At 37.9% G+C, this 21,918-nt stretch overlaps 1 protein-coding gene across 2 annotated transcripts; it reads right to left on the reverse strand.

Annotated features, from left to right (window-relative positions):
• Positions 1-307: 307 nt before the first annotated feature.
• On the reverse strand, positions 308-20,583 carry arhgef38 (Rho guanine nucleotide exchange factor (GEF) 38). Of its 2 annotated transcripts, XM_028456336.1 has the most exons (15): positions 20,468-20,583; positions 17,162-17,651; positions 12,302-12,486; positions 11,274-11,391; positions 11,033-11,180; positions 10,921-10,938; positions 10,626-10,825; positions 10,382-10,515; positions 10,149-10,253; positions 9,956-10,075; positions 8,864-9,232; positions 8,636-8,770; positions 6,056-6,257; positions 3,496-3,797; positions 1,205-1,387 (listed from the first exon to the last, which is right to left on the reverse strand). In XM_028456336.1, the coding sequence occupies exons 2-15, from the start codon at positions 17,373-17,375 to the stop codon at positions 1,205-1,207; spliced, it is 2,433 nt and encodes an 810-aa protein (XP_028312137.1). In that variant the 5' UTR covers positions 17,376-17,651; positions 20,468-20,583. The 2 variants fall into 2 exon arrangements, with proteins under 2 accessions (XP_028312138.1, XP_028312137.1); XM_028456337.1 differs by lacking the exon at positions 20,468-20,583 and having other exon boundaries at positions 308-1,387; positions 17,162-17,375.
• Positions 20,584-21,918: the final 1,335 nt, after the last annotated feature.

Here is a 21,918-nt window from a genome sequence, read left to right on the forward strand (position 1 = left end):
GTCAGTCTTCCTCAGAGGCATTTAGTGATTGCTTTGATGTACAGGTGTTTATCCCCATGAGTTTATTTCATAAGGACACGTGAAAGCAACTCAGTAGATGCTTTGATGCTTTCCTTATGAAAGAACTTGTATGGGATACATCAAAGCAATCACTAGATGCCTCTGAGGAAGACTGACAGCATGTCAGGGGATCTAATTTCCTGAATAAATGCAACCTTACATATTCTTCATGTGACTGGTTGTCTCTGCAGCAAACATGACCTTTTCTCTTTATTTCCTTCCAACAATGAAATAAATGAATTCAATATACAATCATAGAGGTAATTTTTAATCAGTACATGAATCATATAACACAAATATCTGTATTTTTTTTCCAGTTGAAATGAAAAATTCAGGTGTTAACATTTAAGCAAAACATTGTTCACAGGTTGTGCGTTGTATTACATATACAGCTGTATCAAAGTACAATTACTTCATCTTTACAAGTTACATTTTCTTCATGCAGTCTTCATTTATAAGTCAATTTCCATGGATTATTTACTTCATAAAGGAGTCCCTTCATTATAAATGCATCAACATTGTAACATAAAAAGTGCAAAGTACAGTGCTCTGTGTTTGAATCACCATTCATCGTCGATTGTTGCTCAGCTCTAGCTATGATTTTAAGTAAATACATTGTACTTAACACTTTACTGATGTCATCTTTAGCATAAGTATTACCCATACTATATAATATATTATAAGTAATATTAGTTATTGTGTGTGTGTGTGTGTCTGAATATACATTTGTAGCACAGATGTGATCAATTCCAATTCGAAATTTCTCTCCTTTAAACAATAGCATCACATCATACAAAGCGTGCTCTGGTTCGTTGTCCTGTCCTCCCTAAACCGTTTACCCTTATATCTCCCCCCCCCCCCCCCCCCCCCCCCTTAGTTATAACACTGCCCTCTCTTTAAATAAATTTCCCCCAAACAAAGTTTACATTACTCATCCTTAGTGAGGGTTGGTGACGGTCACAGTATTACCTTTTTTTTTTCTTTTTCACAATTTTTGTCCCAAAAAGATTGCACTATATATAGATTAAAAAAAATGATGACATATACAGAAGACATGGGGGAGAAAAACACTTAAAAAATTGCAGCTTGATTTTTTTTTTTTTTAGTTAAACATGTTTATAAAATATGTTTTAAAGCACTTTTATTATGCATAAGACATCCTGCCCAGGTAGTTGGCAGGGACGTATCCTTTCTGCCCATTGGCCTCAGCCAACCACCACTCCTTATTACCTCCCAGGTCACAGAACTTCAGGATCCGAACATGCTGGTACTCCTGCAAGGTCAGCTCCTGGTCACAGCGGGCTTGAAATGCATACACGGCATAAAACTGTTGAAACAAGCACATGTGTCTAAATATTGTGCACAAAACAAGCAGGTATATGAATGAAATGGATAGAATGATTGTAGCAAATGTAAGGCATGCTGCTGCTCCTCTGAGACACCAAAGGGTGGCGCTGTTGTTCACTGGTTATCAGAGGTATTATAGTAGGTAAAGTATGGCTCACATTTTCAATATAAATGTAACAGTAAAGCTATCTAACATGGAACTGTGAACAGTTTCTCATTAAAGGCAAATACATATTTATGTTTAATTTACACATGTTTGCTAAAAAATAAAATAAAAAATCTTATAATGTGATAGTGGAGAAGAAGTGTTTGTTGTGGGCTCTTATTGTGAAAGGCAGAAAAACAAGACTGGATTTCCTTTGAAATTGGAATATAATTATAGAACTGTTGGAAATATTTTGGTAAATCATAAATGATTCGTGGTTAGGTTATTTAAAATTGTAAATAGGAGTTAAAGTAATCTGTGAACTACAAAAGTGAAACTTTAATCCCCGAAAACTATTTGACCATTTTGCAACTTTCTTTGTTCCATTTTTGCCCTTTTTTCAAAAAAGTTCTGACACGTTTTCAGATTTTTGCTACATTTTGTCAATAAATATCCCTTTTCTCCTATTTTTTGTCCTTTCTTTATATTTTTTTGCCCCTTTTCATCCAAATAAGCTACATTTTGCTCAATAAATAAATACCACTTGTTTTCTATTCCCCATATTTACCTCTTTTTGGGCACATTTTTGCACTTTTTCACTGATGTTTGCCACATTTTGCCAATTTAAGCTACCCTTTGCCGTTACATACCACCTAGTTACTCTTTATTTGCCAATTTTTTTGGCCACTCTTGACAGCTTTTGGCCCATTTTAGTCATTTTTCACTCTTTTTTTTTGCCACTTTTGGGCACCTGTGAACATGTTTGCCTCCACTCACTTGATCAAAAAAACAAAAAAATAAAAAAACACACACACATAGCGGACTGGACCGGCCCACTGGGACAATGCCCGGTATGCCAGATGGCCAGTCCACCCCGTCCATCACTATAGAGCGTTTTTACGGCGCGTCTTCACCGCGTCATCAAACCGGAAGTCGCCATATTGGAGGTACTGAGTAGGTAAACAAAGCAGATTCCGAACGTCAAACGAAAGGAAATGGTGAATCATTGCCGTGTTTTTGGCTGTACCAATCGCTCAGACTGTGAAAAACATTTGGAGTTTTATAGACTGCCAAAAATTATATCAAATCAGGAAGAACAATGTCAAAAGTTATAAGAGGAAAGGAGGCGCTTGTGGGTAGTGAAGCTGAACCAGTATCTACGAGACAAACATCTGGACAACATTTCTTGTCAGGTAAGTTTATTGTTGATAGCAGTAGCTTTTAACTAATTTTGTAGTGTGACGATAATAATATAATTCATATCAAGCTACTGCATGTGGCTTTATTGACTTTATATAATCACATTTAATTGCCTGCTACAGTAGCAACACGGTTCTTAAAATGTAGAGCTAAAATGTGCTGTATTTCTCATTGTGTTCCAGGTAAAAGGTCTGACCTTTATCAAAAGGATGACCCACATTGGGTTAGGGTCCTTCCCTGTAAGCCTTTGCATCTATAAAGCATTTTGATGAGCTTTTCTGTAGTTTCGGTCATTTATCCATCGCAGTGTTTACCCCTGAGTGCCTCCAATACGGCCAAGCATCCAGGTTACTGCCCAGAACATGACGCAAAAGGAATTGTAAAATTTGAGTCTATATCTTGGTATCAGTTAATATCGGAAATCGGAAATTTACCATTGAACAATAGCGGCATATCGGATATTGGCCAAAAGCTAATATCAAACATCGCTAATAGATAAATTAAATTTCACCCCATAATCAGGAAGAACCAGTTCCAGGAATAAGGTGGATAAAAGGGAAATTATACATTTGATCTTCACTGATCTTTACTCATGCCATTCTATGCCATCTGAAGAAAGCATCCCTAATTAATAGTCAAATGGTGCAAAGTTATAACACAGGAACACACACACACACACACACACACACACACACACACACACACACACACACACACACACACACACACACACACACACACACCTGCTGATCAGCAGAGTCGAGTGGATCATCCAGATCCTCAGCACATTCCAACTCTCCCTGTAGACCTGAGAGTGTTGAGCTACTGTCTGTGGTGTTGAGGTTAAAGCTTCGCAGGCTGCTGCTGCCACTTCCTGACACAAACAGGCTGATGTTATCAAAGTCTTCATCCACCATGTTAGATGTCTGCTGCTGCTGCTGCTGCTGCTGCTGCTGGTCCTCCTTGGCCATCTGTCCTGCTCTCTGTGAGTCTCTCAGAGGATTGTACTGTTTTAGGAATGTGGAATAGACATAGCCTTGGGTACCTAAAAACACAGGGAGAGTTCTTATTGAAGGGCTCACGTTAAGCTAAATTGACTTTTCTGTGCTTTAAACATGATAAAGTGCTATATGGGCTTCACACAAATGCCCAAAGTGTTTTTTTCATTGATTCCCTCAATCGTCAGTTAGAGGGTGATTTCCTCCTTTCTTACTGCAGGGTGAGCCCAAACACCTCGCTCCAATTTGATGACACGTTCCCACTTTGATGATGAATTTGACGCAGCACTGAGCTGGAGAAGCCGCGCCCCCAGGAAGCTCTCTGCCATGATTGATATGTAAACAGACACGCCCACGAAGGTGAGCATTTCATCGTCCTTTGCACAGTGATGTTTTCTACAGTCTATGTATGTACCGCTGAACGCCCCGCCCCCACGCTCTGTCTCGTGTTTATAAAGCAGCATGAGCTCCGCTACGGAGGGGGTGGGAGGAAGGCGGACCGTCCTCTGGCCCTACTTCACCGTGCGGGGAGGAGGAAGTCAGTGTCCCGTCTATAGACACGCCCACTCATGAATATGCATATGTAGGCCACAAATCAGCCTGTTTGTGTAGAGTTGCTCAGAAAGTGACTTTTCAGAGGCTAAAACTCTGGAAAACAGGCGAGTTTGGGGAAATAAACCTCAAATACTACGTTTTTGGGGTTCTTAGAACAAATGGAGATGGGTGAAAAATAGCATGACATGGGACCTTTAAGGGTTGCCAGTCATACTATAAAATATAGTATTGTACTATATTTGAAGCAAAAACTAACCCAGACTATACTGAACTGATTTAGAACACACTCTGTATATTTCTGTTTTAACAGTTTTTTCCACTATACATGTCGTAAATGTACATTAAACTAGGAGTGTCCCAATCCGATATTGATCACGGACATTGGTCCGATATCAGCCAGAAAACGAATATCGGATTAAACCTTTTTTAAACAAGAGAGAAAGAAGAATTTCAGATCTAGAAACTAATGATAGTTAGATTGTGGGTACTTTTGGTAACATTTTTTTTTTAATTACACTTTTTCATGATTTGGAATTTGATTAAAAACCCTGCACTTTTTCATGCATTTATTGATTCTTTTTGTTATGACTGCTATGATATTATGTATTATCAGCCGAGAAAGACTTCATATTGTTTTTTGTTGGCATTAAAGTCGAATGTTTGGTCCATGTGTGTGTATCAGTATTTGAAGGTGATGTGAGTTATTGTATTGTTAATGTATATTTTAATACGTATTAAGTGTTTTTCAAGTAGGCTGAGGTTGGCATATCGTAACGTCACAGAATGATTTTCTAACCCCCCCCCCCACTGTCATATGTACACTTGTATTTAATCCTTATTTATTTAACAGTCTTTTACTTAATTACTGTATGTACTTTTCTTTTTCTTTCTGTTCTTTTCTTTATTTAGTGTTTCTTCTTTTTATTTGTAAAATTTCCCCCGTGGGATAAATGAAGTACTTTTGATTCTGAGTCTGATAAATGTTAGTGAAATATATGTACAGTGAGCCAGAGGAGAGACAATCCTATCAAAGTGATTGGCTGTAGAGTATGTAAATACCACTCTGACATATTCATAAAGTAAATCAGCAGAAGGATGAACAGCAACTTCCTGGGAATTCTTGTTTTCCCAAAGGAAAAGAGAAGCCGGTGAAAACCTCACTTCCTCTTAACATTATATCTCTTTGTCACGCTCATATAAAAACCATCTTGTTGTTGCAGAGTACAGAGGAGAGCACAAGCGTTATGTCTCCATCCTCGTTTCTGAATACCTCGGGGGACGGGCTTTGAGTTTGAACACTGCTAACACTGTGGAACGGTTTGTTCCAAACAAGACGCTGGTATCTCAGGTTCCTCAGTGAGACGTAAAGGGAAGATAGAGACAAGCTATGGAGCTGGAACCGTTGGCAACCATCTCAAGAGGCCCCAGCAGCCATGACATTACAGGAGCTCCTGGGATGCTTGTGTACCGGCTTGTCAGTGTTGTAAAGTAAAGTTTGCAGCGTGCACTCAGCCTTAGTCACCCAATACATTCAGCAGTATTGACAGAGGACAGGTATCCCAGCTAACACGCTGATGACAACTTCATTCTCACTCAAGTGTTTCACAAACAGCAGCTTTCTTTGCCCCAAGGGGCTTTGAACACACACACACACACACACACACACACACACACACACACACACACACACACACACACACACACACACACACACACACACGCACGCACACACACGCACACACACACTTGCCTCCAGTGTGAACCAGCCAGCGACTGCTGCTGCCTGATGGGTCCGTGTCCTCCAGCAGGGCTACCAGCTCCCCCTCCAGCAGGCTCAGGTCCTGCTCCTGGCAGCCATTGCACTTCCTCTTGAGCTGGTACACACGGCTCACTGGGTACTCTGACAGCAGCCACGTTCGCTGTTCTTCAGTCTGATGCTGCACTTCTGGCACCTGGAGGACAACACAGCACCAGAGAGTATTGGTGTAAATATTTGGACTATAGGCACACAGTATGTGGGCACATTATGCAGTAGTGTTGGCTGTTACTACCAGCACACGGGGGTAAAGGAGGGAAGCTGAACGTTAATAAAACCTTTGGGATTGAGATTTCAAATAGAGTCAAATACACACTAACAGACAAATAAGATTCAAGAGAGAGAAAAAAGGGACAATCTAGTTTTACAGTGTTTGGATTCGACAAAACTTTTGTGCTGCCCCTAAAGTAAACACACAAAATGACTTCAAAAACACACAAAATGAACAAACAAAACTGTTAAAGAAACAACAACAAAAAAAAAAAAAACAATACGTCTACAAATATACACATAAATCACAGAAAAATAAAGAAAACTACCAAAAAATTACTCCACAAAACAATGACAAAAAAACACAGACCAACCAAAAAATTGCACATAACTCTAATATCACACAAAGCAAAAACACTAAAACACACAACAGGAAATAAAGGTGTGCAAAATAACAACAAAATATACAAAACAACAACAAAAACGCATAAACCCTTTGTTCTTTCCTGTATTAATGATCAGATTGGTCATTATTCTAAACATTGACATGAATGTTGATAATATTATTGGGATTTAGTGTTTGTTTAGTTTTTATTGGACAACATACATATGTAGGAACCCATGGGAAAATGCATGTATTGCTATAAACAAGGAGTTCCTCAGTCGGGTCCTCGGGGTCCCTATCCAGCATGTTTCCAATGCGCTCCAATGCACCTTAATTTAATGATGGTGTCATCATGAAGCTCCACAGAAAGTAAATAAGTTACCCTTTACAATACGATGTGGTGAACCTCTGGCCTCTGCTATGCACACATTTCTAGCTTTCAAAGCATAAAGAAACACAAAGGCTTGAGTAGATGAGTTGGCCTACTTGTTGTGAAGCAGTGGCTGCCATATAGCAGTGGTCACCAACATTCTTTTAAGACATACGTACTGCTTGACTGTTTTTCTTATATCAAAAGCCGCCCGCATATATACATTAGTACCCCACTTATTTATTTAGAAGTTGTGTTTATGTGTCAGGAAGCACCTCTAAAATCCTCCCATGCATGTGAAGTAACAGTTATGAGGATTATAAAACTTAGAAAGTGTCTATTTGTACGGTTGCTGTACGGACGACCTGGTGCTATTGGTCCGGTTGCTGAAGTATACGTGCGTAGCATTTTAGGGGTTAGGTTTAGGGTTAGGGTTAGTCTTAGTCACGTGACCTAAACTGGTCAATGACTGACCTATCATGTGACCTAAACTGGGCAAATAGGGGCGATGCGTACAGATAGAATGTTGGTATATTGATACGACAACTGTACGGATAGCCACTGCCTAAAACATATTACATTAATTTGTGTATTCCTGATTTTAATATTCTAACTCTGCCAGAGACCACAACATTATTGCTTTTTCTAGTTGGTTACTTATTTTTATTGATTATTATTAACATCCAGTGCTTAAGAGGTTTATACAATTGCTTTCTATGTTAAAAGTAAATTCCATCCATCCATCCATCTTCTCCCGCTTAGCCGTTTCCGGGTCGCGGGGGCAGCATCCTCAGTAGGGAGGCCCAGACTTCCCTCTCCCCGGCCACTTCCTCCAGCTCTTCCGGGGGGACCCCGAGACGTTCCCAGGCCAGCCGAGAGACATAGTCTCTCCAGCGTGTCCTGGGTCTTCCCCGGGGCCTCCTTCCGGAGGGACGTGCCCTGAACGCCTCACTAGGGAGGCGTTCAGGGGGCATCCTAAATAGGTGCCCGAGCCACCTCATCTGGCTCTTCTCGATGCGGAGGAGCAGCGACTCTACTTTGAGCCCCTCCCGAATGACTGAGCTTCTCACCCTATCTCTAAGGGAGAGCCCAGCCACCCTACGGAGGAAACTCATTTCGGCCGCTTGTACCCGTGATCTTGTTCTTTCGGTCATGACCCAAAGTTCATGACCATAGGTGAGGGTTGGAACGTAGACCGACCTGTAAATCGAGGGCTTCGCTTTTTGGCTCAGCTCCCTTTTTACAATGACGGACCGGTGCAGACTCCGCATCACTGCAGACGCCGCACCAATCCGCCTGTCGATCTCTCGCTCCATCCTTCCCTCACTCGTGAACAAGACCCCGAGGTACTTGAACTCCTCCACCTGGAGCAGAACCTCATCTCCAACCCGGAGAAGGCACTCCACCTTTTTCCGGTCGAGAACCATGGACTCGGATTTGGAGGTAAAGTAAATTGATGAACGTTTTAAAATAAATAAATACAAATGTATCTCTATGTATAATATTATATAATACTGCATATGGTTTTTTAATGTTTCTATAAACTCACCCCCGTTTTCTTGTCTCGTCTTTCAAAGCTGACTTTGCGTTCCATTAACTTCTGAGCGTTGTCCTTGACAAAAGTCAGGTTGTTCAGCTCCTCCATTATACAGTTTTGTACTTCAGTCATGTTGGACAACGGAGCCTGAAAACATTTCAGATTTAAAGTGAAATAGAGTTAAATAGACTAAACCTGACAGGCATGAAACCAGTAACAGTGTGCATGTGTGTTCCTCACTGGTAGCTGCTGTACAGACGGAGCACTAACCAGTACATTACTGGTCAGTGCTCTTAGCAGGGCCACTAAATACACCACACTGTTGGACAGTATGGTGTAGGCAGCACTGTTGAACCTTTGCAGTTCCTCTACCAGCAAAGCATTTAACGCTTCATAGTCCCTCCTGGTCGGAGCAGGTGGCTCTTCTGAGGCCACTGATGAAGAGGAGGAAGAGGTGGAAGATGAAGATGAAAAGGAGGAAGATCGCTCCAGGCGGCTGCAGTAATCCAACAGTTTATCGTAGCGTTTTTGGATGAGCTTCTGAGGGGCCGTGAACATGCTCTGAAGGGAGCACAGAGGGGCGAGGACCAAGTGTTCAATACTGTCTTTCTGGAAGGAAAAAGACACAAAAGTTAAATGTACGCTTCTGCACATTTTGGCCATTTTTAGACAAAATTGCATTTAGGGCAAAAACGTTGATGAACATGAACTAAGAATCTAGGTAACAATGTAATATCTAGTGTCAAAATTAAACTTTTTATGCTTCTTGTTATTTCATTGGTTCAAAAGTCATCCTTGTTTTTTATGACTCCATTATGTGTTTATTTCTAAATTCACTCGGATTAATTACAGATTTAAAGGTGCAGTCTGCAATGTCTGCAGTCGCTAAGCTCCACCCCCGTCTCTCCCTGCCTTATGAACCTGTTAGGGCTCTGTCCAAAGCCACGCCCCCACAAGCTTGAACATGCATATAATTTACAGGGGATAGGATAGCCGATTCAAACATTTCAGCACATTTTGGAGTTTGCACATGAGGAGGAGGAGGAAGGAACAGATAGGGGGGCGTAAGAAGCATCTGATTGGTTCTTTCCATTCAGACCAAATGGCAGGGATTGGTCAGACTTTTTAAAGGATTCTAGCAGCTACAGTGGTCTGATACTTCTCTTAGTTTTCTCCGAATACATAATGCGTTGACTACTCTCAGGATGGAACGAACATTTCACCAAGAATAACAAAAATGATTTCTGAACAGGATTGTAAACTCTTCCTTTAGTTAAGTAAGGCTACAGTGGAGATGTTTGAGATACCCAGCAGATCAAATATTATACTTACAAATCGCTTATAGGGATCGTTGCCGTTACTGTGTGATGAACCATTTGTGTCGGTTCTGTTTGGGTCTTTCACAATGTTCTCCATGTCATGGACATTTTGAACTGCTACAGAAACCATCTCCTGCAGGTAGAAATAGTGTTTTAAAATCAGATTTTAAATGAGTATCACTCATATGTTGAAAACGTGGAGTTACCTGAGCATGCTGCAGGTAACAGTGAACATTTTTGACCAGCTGCCTCACAGCTTTTTCCAGATTGCGGAACAGCTTCTCCTCCCGATCAAATAATTCATCTCTCACCTACAAAAGTTAGATGTCTCTTACTCTCTAAAATTCTCTTAATAAAAGCAATCATTCTTAATCCTGTACATTAATATTCTTTTTAATGATTAAAGTTGAGTATGGGGCTTATTTCATGTCTCTGTTACCTGTGGTTCCACTCCTGTTAGGATTTTGAGATAACCTGCAAATCGGTCTCCTTTTTTCCGAATAGAGTGGATGTTGAACTTATGCAGTTTTCCTTTCAGCGTGCCTTCATCTTCCAACCTCCTGTACTTTAAAACTGATGACAGACATGAATTCAGAATGAAGATTAAAATAATCTGAAACTGAATCCTTATTAGCTGAACATACAGGATATTTGTATTTACTATCGTGTGACTGAAATATCACCTATATCTTTGCGGCGTTTGAACTCATTGATGGTGACATTTATGATTTTGGTTGTGGTGAAAGCTTCCTGGAGAGGCCGGTGGTCAGGGTGGTCTTCAGGTGTGGCGTGCCAAAGCTCTCCAACCAACAGTGGGTACTTCATGATCCTCTGGACTGGTTTTATGAGCAGTGAACCCATATCCAACAAATTGGGTTTTCCTCTGGACAAAAGGGGATGCAACATTTTGTCAGCATACACATTCAAAAATAGAATCAAGAATTTGCTGCGAAAAATGTAAAAATTCACAGCACTCACTCTTTTGCATAAATATTTCTGAAAACAAAGGCAAAAACATCATATTTAGAGGCTTTCACACCAACACTTTCTCTGTTTCCAATTTAGCTTTTTGAATATTCATTTGACTTACTTTAGCTCTAATACACATTTGGTAAAATGATCTTTAATTTCTTCATCTTTTTCATAGGATTCCAGTAACATGATGGCATCATCATGATGGTAGCAGTAAATCTTGTACACGTCTTCTAAAGCTGCTTTTGCCTGGATAAATACGTCTCCTTCAAACACAATGACATCAACAACAATCAAAAATCAGCCTGTTTTTTTAAAAAAAATTTTTATTGATGATGGTGTGACAGACAATGCTTTACCAATGACCACTGCCTCTGGATCGGGGTCAGTCATGGCCTTCTGTAGCCTTTGGAGGAGTGCCGCAGATACCTCACAAACTGTCTCTATGTTGGTGAAGAGTCGATCTACATCTATCACCTGAAAACAGACAGCATGGAATAAATGTGTCCAAATTCATTTTTTTAATGTTTAGATTAGTAATATAACTGGACACTTGGATGTTCATGTTGTTAGTGCAGATATAAGGCATGTTGTTTAGGGCGGTAATAGGCTCCAGGTTCTTTGGGTCCACCACCCATTAAGCTCATATTTAGTAAAGTTAAATAAAGTTGGTGGACGATAGAGTTGCATTTAAATCTCACCTGATCTTTTATTGCTCAAATAGACAAATACATCCGCTCCCATTTAATTCAGATTTAGTATCTCGAACAAAACCTATTTTTGGACAACGCAGAGACAGATTGAGAACTCTTTTATTCAGTGAAGCTCATAAATGAGCAGATTTCCCAGGACGGGCGGAAGTCAGACTGATTCTTGGCAACGTAATTTTATGTATATGTATTCATTTTATTGGTTTAAAAAAAAAAAAAAAAAAACTATATGAATGATTGAATGTTTGAATTGCGATAAATGTATTGTCTGTGCAGCAGATCCCTCTGTCAACACAAATTTCTCCCGAGAGAGACACTAATAAAGGAGCTTCGACTTTGACTTTGAACTGGGATTTGAACTCAAAGCGACCTTGCTGGGAGACTTGCCAAGAACATGCTTGTGAAAATAATATAAAATGTTTTTTTTCTTTTTCAAAAGTTTTGAAAGTAAAGTATAGAAAAACTGTTTAAAAGAGACATATAAATTTTACATGTACGAATACATACTGTATGGCAGTAAACATTTAAATTCATGTCAGGGTTCTGGGGGCAAAAGAAACATTGGTCTCTAAAAGTTTAAGAATGCACCGTTGAATATTGTGTGTTTAGATGCTGGTGGGGTTTATTCCCATGTGAGCTGTAGATAACTGCAGTCAAGGTGTGATTTCTAGATGTACCTGTATGTTTCGTAAAGGCTGGACCACCTCTCTAATGCACAGCTCCAGGTTAGTGAGGTAGTCCCTTTCAGTGCACATAAGCTCCTGAATGACCTTTCCCCTGCGGGTCATCTTTCTGGAGCGAACCTCCTCTGGGTTCAGTGCCGGGGAGGTAGGTGTCGACAGATCGTGTGGGGTTAATTTTTCTAAAAAGAAATAAAATAATGCATGGATTCAAACATGGACTCCTGCGACACAACCAAAGCATCCAGATACAAAAGTTCTGCTAATGAGTTATTTTACATACATTTGTACAACACTGCATGGGCTAAAATTGCATTTATATAAAAGATAAGCCAAGCCAGTGCACGGTTTGGATATAATTATCTCTAACATATCCTTATGGTGCTCACAGCATCCACTCATTTATATAGTGAAGGGATTTACTAGGTATTATGACTCAAACCCCAAAAGGCCCCACTTAACATGCTAGTCAGGCTCTCTTCTTATTTTTTTCACTTCTTGATTGTTCTGAAGTCAAATCAATCTGTAGCTGCTCTGCAATTTCACAAAAGCAGGAGTGTCTGTTTCGGGAAGGCGCTTTGCTTCCAAATCATTGACAAGCCCTGCTTATGAGAGTGAGGTGAAGAAGAGGAGGAAGGAAGCTGGCAGCTGAAAACTAATTACAGTGCTGATGTCATTCTACAGCCTAAGGTTTACAAATCACTCAAACTTGGATGGTGAGCTCGGAAATGAATCTCTACGATAGCTGCATACATAAATCACAATGATAAATGTACACAGTCATTGGATGTATGCCAAAACCAAACCAAACAAAAAAAAAAATCCACGTATTTCACCCGTATCTAAAAGAGCTGAAACAAAATATTTTTTTGTTTTATTATCTCACAGAGCTGCAATAAATACAAGAACATTAACGTCCAATAAGGAGATTTTATCATCGAAAAACACTTTGCAATAGTGGCCCTGCTGCAGAATGCCTTGCATAAATAGTTTTGTTTTTTCGTCAAAGATGAAAACAGTAAAAAATTTAATTTAATTAAATTTAAAAGCGTGTTGTTTGTGTTTTCTTCTACTGACAACACAAACAAAACGCAAAGAAAAAGTAAGGCATCTATGCATACTGATATAATATAGACACTAATATATAATTAAAATGTTTTTTTTTTTTTTTAATATAATCTTTTATAATTGTAAAACTCAAAGTTCATCAGCTAAAGTTTATATTTATAAGTTTATTCAAATCCTCATTCTATTTGTTTTACACTGGCTCCCAGTCAGCCTCAGAATAGACTTTAAAGTTCTGCTGCTGGTGTATAAATCTGTGAATGGGTTTGGTCCAGAATACATCAGTGACATGTTAGTCAGGGATGAACCCAGCAGGTCTCGCAGATCTATGGACACAGGTCAGATAGTGGAGCCCAGAGCTCACAGTAAACATGGTGATGCTGCTTTTAGTTGTTATGCTGCAAAGAGCTGAAGTTAGCATCCAATGTCAAAGTTGTAAAATCTCTGAGAGGGAGATTTTTAATCATTTTTATGTTGACTTGGTCTGTGTTTATTGTTGATTTCAAACTTTGTTTACTGTTTTTACTTTTGATTTTGAAACTGGTAAAATGTTTTATAATGCACTTTTTAATCATGTGACACACATTGAATTGAATGTGTATTAAATGTGCCTTAACCAAAAGATCTTTGCAGTTTTACTAAGGTACTTAATTAAAAAAAATATTATGGCTATGTAAAAAAAAAAAACACGTTTCTACATCATTCACTTTTTTCATAGTCCATCACAATGCTGACAGGTAAGCACAATGTTGTTTTCATTGTGGATTTATTCAGTGATTTTATATCTTCTTCCTAATGTACAGGATCACACAGTTACTGCTACTGCTTATTCCGGCTCACATCAGGCTTCTGTTAAGGGTTACACCCTCAACATTCACTCACACATTACTCCTACGGACAATTTAGAGACTTTAATGAACCTAATATACAAGCTTTTTTACTTTAAGAGGAAGCTAGACAGTCCACAAAAAAACCCCACATACTGTACGTACGTGTAGTTCCTCAGCACGGCTTTAAAACCATTGCTTTAGTTCTAAGGGCGTGTGTTGAACTGTTTGTACTTAATTAGTTTCATTTCTAAACATGTTTATCCTTTAGCTGCTTCTTAACTTAACAAACCAATAAAGCAGATTTTTCCTATTTTTTTATTTTTATTTTTGTGCCGTGGGAAGACTGGGATGGCTTTCGCACATTAAAAATAAAGCAAACAAACCATAAAAAAAATACATTCTGAGCTACTCTATAATTATATGTGCAGAGCTAAAAAAAAAAAACAAAACTGAGTTTTAGTCCTTGGTTAGATACTTAGTTTCTCATGATGCATCTCTTTATATAGTATTGCATCATTGTATATCAAACAAAGGTCTTTGATGTGTACTGTATTGTACTGAATGAATGAATTCATGTATGAATGTAGGAATACAAATGCTTTCTACTCTGTGATTCATCCAAAGGCATGACTTAAAGGCCAATAGTTGAAATACATTGTTAGATTATTGTTAATATCAATTTTTAATGTGATATTTGATTAGGCAGGTTTCTTTTTTTTTTTAAATGTTGCTTTAAAATACAATGTTAATCCAACAATGTCTAACAATTACATAAAAAAATTCCCTTTTGATTTCTCCCATTCACCTGTAAATCAATTACAAAGCTCTGTCACTTAAAGAAGGCACTGGTAAGATGTTAGAGTTGAAGAGAGCCACAGTGTGTGTAAATCCAGGCAGTGTAAACAACATTAATACAAATATTGTGTGTGTATAGACATAAATGACTGAAAGAATTCCCCCCCTAATAAAAAGAATATAAATTATTCCCCCATCCTCCATCTTGCAAATACTGAAAAGTCATGTTTCTATGTATGATCCTCCTGAAACTGTCATTCCCTTCAGTTCATTCATTCAGTTAAACCACGTGCTGTGATAAAGTGCCAACATTGAACTTCCATATGTTCGAACCTAGTACTTTGTCAGTATTATGTTTGGCAAGGTGGTTACCGGTCCAGGAGTTCCCATGAAAGTGGATACAGGTCTTTTTTTACTGCTGAGCCCAGTGAAAGGGAGCTAGCAGGTATACTTGCAATGAATGCAAGTCTTTGTGTATCATGTATCACCACCAAGAAAAAAAACAAGATGCTTTCAAATTTAACTTGACAAAGTTCCGGTGGGAATTTGTCACAGCATTTTCAAAAAGACTGGATTGAGTCAATCTACTAAGATGAAAATGTTCACATCACGCACTAAAATACCTAAAAGTACCTAAAGTACTACCACTTATATGAGGAAGAAACAGTATAGAGTTGTTCTCAAGCAGAAAATGGCCAACTAAAGAAAATAGGTCTATTAGTAAAGAAAATGCTTGAAAATCTGGTTCATTACTCTTTAATAAACAGGTTACAATAAGGTAAATCATTCTCAGGATGATAATATGTAGTTTCTGTAAATAATCAGACACATTGATGTCATGTTACTATGGCTCTTTGACTCGAATAACCTGTCTGACAAACAGATGAGAACAGATTGTCTAGCAACAAGTCACATGTTTCCTCTTTCGATGAAGTCATCGCTCTGTCAATATTTGCATTGGTAATACCACAGTAAAGATGTAATGCCTTTCCTCAGGTGTGGGTCTGATGTAAAATGGGCGGTAAAAGGTTTACTGAAAACAAAGCTTTGTTTTTGTTGTTTTTTTGCCTTGATGCAGGTCAGTCAGGGAAAGAGATTAAAACAGGAGAGAGTGCTTACATTTCAGATAAAACGGAAACGGAGAAGCTTCTGCTAAACAAATGTGTGTGAGTGTGTGTGCATTGCCACATTAGTCATGGGGCCATGTGTCATGGTGTCACTGAACATGCTAGAGTAACAAGTAAGACTTGGCTCAGGAATCTTAGATATTTCTGTCAAGGTTCTCAGGCATGCGGGCTGTAGTAATAATTCCTGTGAACACAATGAAGCCATTGTCATGGCCTCTAAGTGTCTTTGAAGAAGCTTTACCTCTCATCCAGGAGGCATCTTTGATTCCTCACAGCGCCTCTTCATTCAAAGGTCAAGGACACCCTCAAGCAAGGTTTTACTATACGTTTACTCTTAGAAAGCCTACGTTGTCAATTTAATAGTAACCCCTATATAATGATGTCATGTTGCCAGATTTGCAGCATTCCCAGTCACTGACTGCATATTAAGGAGAGGCAAAGCCAGTTTTTCAGAAACATTGACATGTGTGTGTATAAAAGACTGTGTCAGCAATTGTGATGAGGAACTAATCAGCTGGAACGGCCATTTCCCCCCCACACACACACAGCATTTCCCTTTGCACGCTTCTGTCAATTCACTTCTGTTTGGCTCAATGTGACGTGAATATGAAACACCAGCATCTTCACCTTATTGATGACACATCCATGAAGTCCATGTCTGGTTCTGGAGGATTTATAAGGCCTCTTCGCTGCCCCTGAGCTTGCATCACAGTTTGCAAATGTGGCTCCATCCCAGTGGGAGGATCACTTGCTTAGAAAGTAGTAACATAACAGGTGCCAAGCACGGAGCTATGCGTGGTTTTTTGGTGCATGTGTCATTGTGTGTGTGTGTGAGTGTGTTGAATAAAACTCATACGCTGCAATTGTGAACTGTGCAACTCTGCTGGAGCCCTTTTCGTTCTCAAAGTTCTCTAGGCCAGGCCCTCAACAACCAAAGTGCAATTTAAAAAAAGGTGACAGACTTGAAATCACTGAGCAGTGACTCGTGTATAAATTGTTGCCATAGTTTTACCCTCTGGGGACATTATTAACTGGTGTACCTTTAAGTTTAGCGTTGTACTCCGTCTTGTCAGATTGACTCCTCCTCACCAGTGTCCCCAAGTTGATGTCTTTGGCCATGTCATCAGATACAATAGTATCTGTGCGTCTCCTCTCCAGGTAACGCAGGAACACAGGTCGGTTTCTCCTTTTTATCACCTTCTCCTTCTCTTTCTCCTTCTCCTTTTCACTCCCACCGGCCTCCTTGGGATCCATTGTGAGGCTGTCAGCCCTCTCAGACAAATTCAAGAGGAAAGGAGGAAAGAAAAAGGAGAGAAGGGCAAAGGAATAGAGGGAGCCTGGGAAGTGCGACAGGTGTACTGTTCACTGTGCACCTGACTGCCTGCCCTATTCAGGTCATGCAGCTCCTCCCAATGTGAGCCTGTCATGGGAGCTACGCAGCCACACCTCTCCACTGCCTCTTTAGCTTCACAGGTAACTAGAGAGAGCAGAGAAAATGCCCTCTCGCTCTTATTCTCTGAGACAAATTACCTGAAGATAAAAAAAAGAGAGCAAAAATGAAAACGGAATGAATGAATTTAACACAAAAATCATCATTGTCATTGTATAATATCTATCCAAAAACAGGAAGTTCAATAGATTTTCATATGAAGACAATTCAGTTTTATTTATTTCAGTCTTGCAAGGTATACATAGATTATTAGCTCGCCTAATGGCCCAATTTCAGTAACTAATTACTGTGTTCTACATCCGGACAATGAATGATTTCACTTCCTCTCGACTGAAATACAAGCTATGAATTCATAAAGAGGCCTCATTGTGTTTCAGCACAATTCCGGTTAGAATAAAAGCTGGTTTATTCCAGTCATTCAAACATGAATGAAACACACTTTTCATGATCACAATCATCCGTCTATCTTTGTGCCAAATACAAAGACAATTCCTAATACACAAGCAGACATATTGTAGTGACTTGCTTGCTGGGCTGGAAATGCCTTGAAATTCCACTGGAGGAGCTGGTGGAAGTGGCTGGGGTGAGGGCTTTCTGGGCCTCTCTGCTTAGGATCTTACCCCCACGACCCGGATGCGAATAAGTGGCAAACAACAGCACAGAACGGAACATATTTACTTGAATATTCAATTAAAAGTCACTTTAATCCCAATATATTTTGGACTAGGAGTAAACAGCTTAAAAAATGCCAAAAATATTCAAAGTAAATATGAGAACTCTAAACAGTGAGGGCATTTGAATTCACTTTGTAGTTATAACACTTAGAGGAAAATAAATAAAAGAATGAACTAACCTTTGAATTTCAGATTTTCAAAAAAGACGCAAATAAAAGATGAACAATAATATAAAAGATTACCAATAATAAGAATAACATTAAATATTTTTCTTATTATTGGAATGCAGATATCTCTATACTTAGTCTTCGAGAAGTAAATCACATTAGTAGAATTTTCCCATCAAGACCAAACTTTCATTCATAATTTGTTAAATATCGATGCAGCAAGTCAGTATTAAATGATTAAATGATGGAGTAGGTTGAAGTTACGTAAACTACAGTGAATAATCACGTGTGTATGTAGTGGTTGGTGTATGAGCAGCATTAGTGCCTTGGAGCTGTTTACAGAACAGTATAGGTTGTGTTGACCTATGGTAACATAGTCAAGATGGATATTTACTGTATTTGACCTGCTTGAAGAGAGAATTGCTGTCTTTTGAGGAAACTTTTGGTTTGGAAAATATTCCATTTAGGCAAAAAGGCACAAATGTAAACATTGTTGTTCAGTTCATTGAATTTCAATAACTTTTTTAGACAAGGTAAAACTATAAGTGCTGTAGGTGAGCTTGTTGAACTCCCTCTATCTCATACAAGCTTGTAATATATCAACACAAACTCAAATAAGCCAAAACTAGCGTCTGTATTGTAGCCACGAAAGGTGTTTGATACAAAGTTCTGTGGCACTTGTTTTCAACGTAGAGCTGCCACAATGGATAATATATTTTTGATCACTATATTGTATGAAACATATAAAATGTATTGTACAAACTTGATAGTATATTGTACAAACAATATGATTATATTGTATGAACAATAGAGTATATTGTACGAACAATGTATTTATATTGTACAAACAATATACTTATATTGTACAAACAATATAGATGTATTGTACAACAATATAATATCACATTTGTGCTATACAGATATATTCTTCGTACAATATAATTATATTGTTTGTACAATATATACTGTACAAACAATATAATATCATGTTTGTACATATAATTATATTGCTTATACAATATACTGTATTGTTCATACAATGTAAGTATATTGTTCGTACAATATAATATCATGTTTGTACAATATTTTACAAACAATATAGTATATTGTTTATAAAATATACTATCAAGATTATACAATATACTATCAAGTTTGTACAATATAATTATATATTGTTCATACAATATTGTGATCAAAAATATATTTTCCACTGTGGCAGCTCTACATTTCCGTATAAATGTGATAATGGTCTGTTTTTTAATTACATATTATGCTGTTTTTGAGTTGTATTTTTTTATTGTGTACAGCACTTTGGTCAATTTCAGTTGTTGTAAAGCGCTTTAGAAATAAAACTTGAATTGATTTGATTTGATCAGAATCAGGATCAGAAATGTTTTTAATGGCCATGTACAGTTTTAAGGACAGTACAAGGAATTTGTCTTGGTAGTTGTTGCACAAAATCAAACAACAACAAAAATAAAAAAACAAAGAACAACCCAGCAACAATAATAATAATAATAATAATGATAAATATAAAGGATGAGGGATAAATAAAGGATAGATAGAGAATAAAGGATAAATAGGATAAATATATATATATATATATATATATATATATATATATATATATATATATATATATATATATACACAATTAGTACAACACTGCATGAAAACTCTTTGATGTCAGCATCAAAGAAAAACTAATGCTCTAACATATATCATAAACCTAATGGCTGCCAGTGTGGCATTTGTTTGAATAGAGATTTAGTGCAATATGTCAATAAAACAGGTTTATGGAGGTGGCTGCATAAACACATATGAACTTTGATCTCATGGCCTATTGTTGAGATATGACCAACACGATTACTCTCCTCAGAAAAATGCGAGGGACACAGAAAGTTAAGATTGTATGAGTGAGTTATAGTTTAATATTTTAAAAATGAGTTTTGAGACCATGGACCGCAAACAAAAGGATGCAAATTAGAAACAAAATGCAGTTTTCTGCACATTAGCAGTTTCTGATTCATCCATAAATGTTCTGTTGTAGCTTACCTTGTGTGGTCACACAGAGAGAAAGGCTCACAGGTTGAAAGTCCGTATCAGATGCACTGCACACATGCAACGACAGGCAAACACAAATTCCCTCCAACAGTCAATGTTTAAACTCCAATGAACCAATCATACATGTTTTTAGATGTGGAGGGGAAAACCAATGCTGGTTTAGGAACAAAGTCCAAAATCTCCCAAAGGAGTTTGAACCCTCAGTCACTTTTACTTAGGGTAGCAATGTCTATATTTTATAGATATAATATATGTTGCTGTAATTGTCATAATGGCATTTTTTAACAAGACATAGAAACAAAAAAGCTACATAATCCTCAGAGATTTGATAAAGCTTCTTATCCAATGTGATGGAAAATGCTTTATATTCATGGATGAAGAAAATTATCAAGTCTTCCAAATAAAAAGCAAATTTCCATAACTGAAGAGATACTATGAGTGTCTGATGTACTAACCCACCAGGCCCTAAAAATAACAACACAAAGAAAAAAAACCTGGGCAGATCTAAGTGTACATGATGTATTGCCACACATTTTAGCTCATTTAATGACTGCATGAGTTGAACACTAAATTATTTTAATTCTGGCTACTTAATGGTGAGCAGGTGGACTACTCCTGATCTTGAGCCTTTTCAATATGAATCCAGTCAATTTTCATTAATACTAAAACGTCTTTTGTCAAGGTATAGCTAATACATGCACTGTAATTCAACAGAACACAAACTGATTTCAGAAATCACCATAACCTTGATCTGCTCTGCAATATTATAGAACTTTTAAAACAAAATAAATTTAACTAATAAATTAATTATTCTGGAAATGTAATAAATGTAACCACATATAGTATTATACTGCCACAACAACAACTAATAATAATGATAATAATAATAATAATAATAATAATCATCATCATCATCATCATTTTTTTAAAAGCCGTGGATATTCATACGCAGCACCTCTCATTGGGCAGTTTAGGTGACGTGATAGGTGCGCCACGTGACTTGAAGTTCCGTCAGTTTTATTTTAGCTCATATTTATATTTAGCTAACGCATTTATTTTAGCCCTAACCCAGGAAGTATCCTAATTTTCTTCTTTTTCGTATGTATTTTTAAAGGTGGAATTTGCAGTGCTAAATATGTTCAAATGAAAAAATATAAAGGAATAAATTCTTGAGTCAGGCACATTACGCTTATGTAGAAAAGGTCCGGAAAACTTGCCCATATTCCCGGGGGCTATTGATACGTTTCCGTATCAATAAACACTTTCAAATTGGCTTTTGGCGGATTTGATCTGACATGGTACAACAAAAGGAAAGTGTATGTATTTATTGGAATTAGAGCCTGAAAATTTGTTAACTGTGGTCAGTTTGAGGAAGAAAAAAAAAAAAAAAAAAAAAACCAAACTTAAAAATCACGTGTTTAGTGAATTTTATTTTGAAAAGC

Source organism: Gouania willdenowi, chromosome 1, assembly GCF_900634775.1.
Source record: "Gouania willdenowi chromosome 1, fGouWil2.1, whole genome shotgun sequence".
Lineage (NCBI taxonomy): Eukaryota > Metazoa > Chordata > Actinopteri > Blenniiformes > Gobiesocidae > Gouania > Gouania willdenowi.

Excerpts from the sequence above, each read along its gene's own strand:
- arhgef38 (XM_028456337.1), bottom strand. The coding sequence starts at position 17,375 with ATGGATCCCAAGGAGGCCGGTGGGAGTGAAAAGGAGAAGGAGAAAGAG. Across the intron at positions 11,392-12,301 it reads AGCCTTTACGAAACATACAG|GTGATAGATGTAGATCGACT; the intron begins GTACATCTAGAA and ends GTCTGTTTTCAG. Across the intron at positions 11,181-11,273 it reads TCCAGAGGCAGTGGTCATTG|GAGACGTATTTATCCAGGCA; the intron begins GTAAAGCATTGT and ends TTGTGTTTGAAG.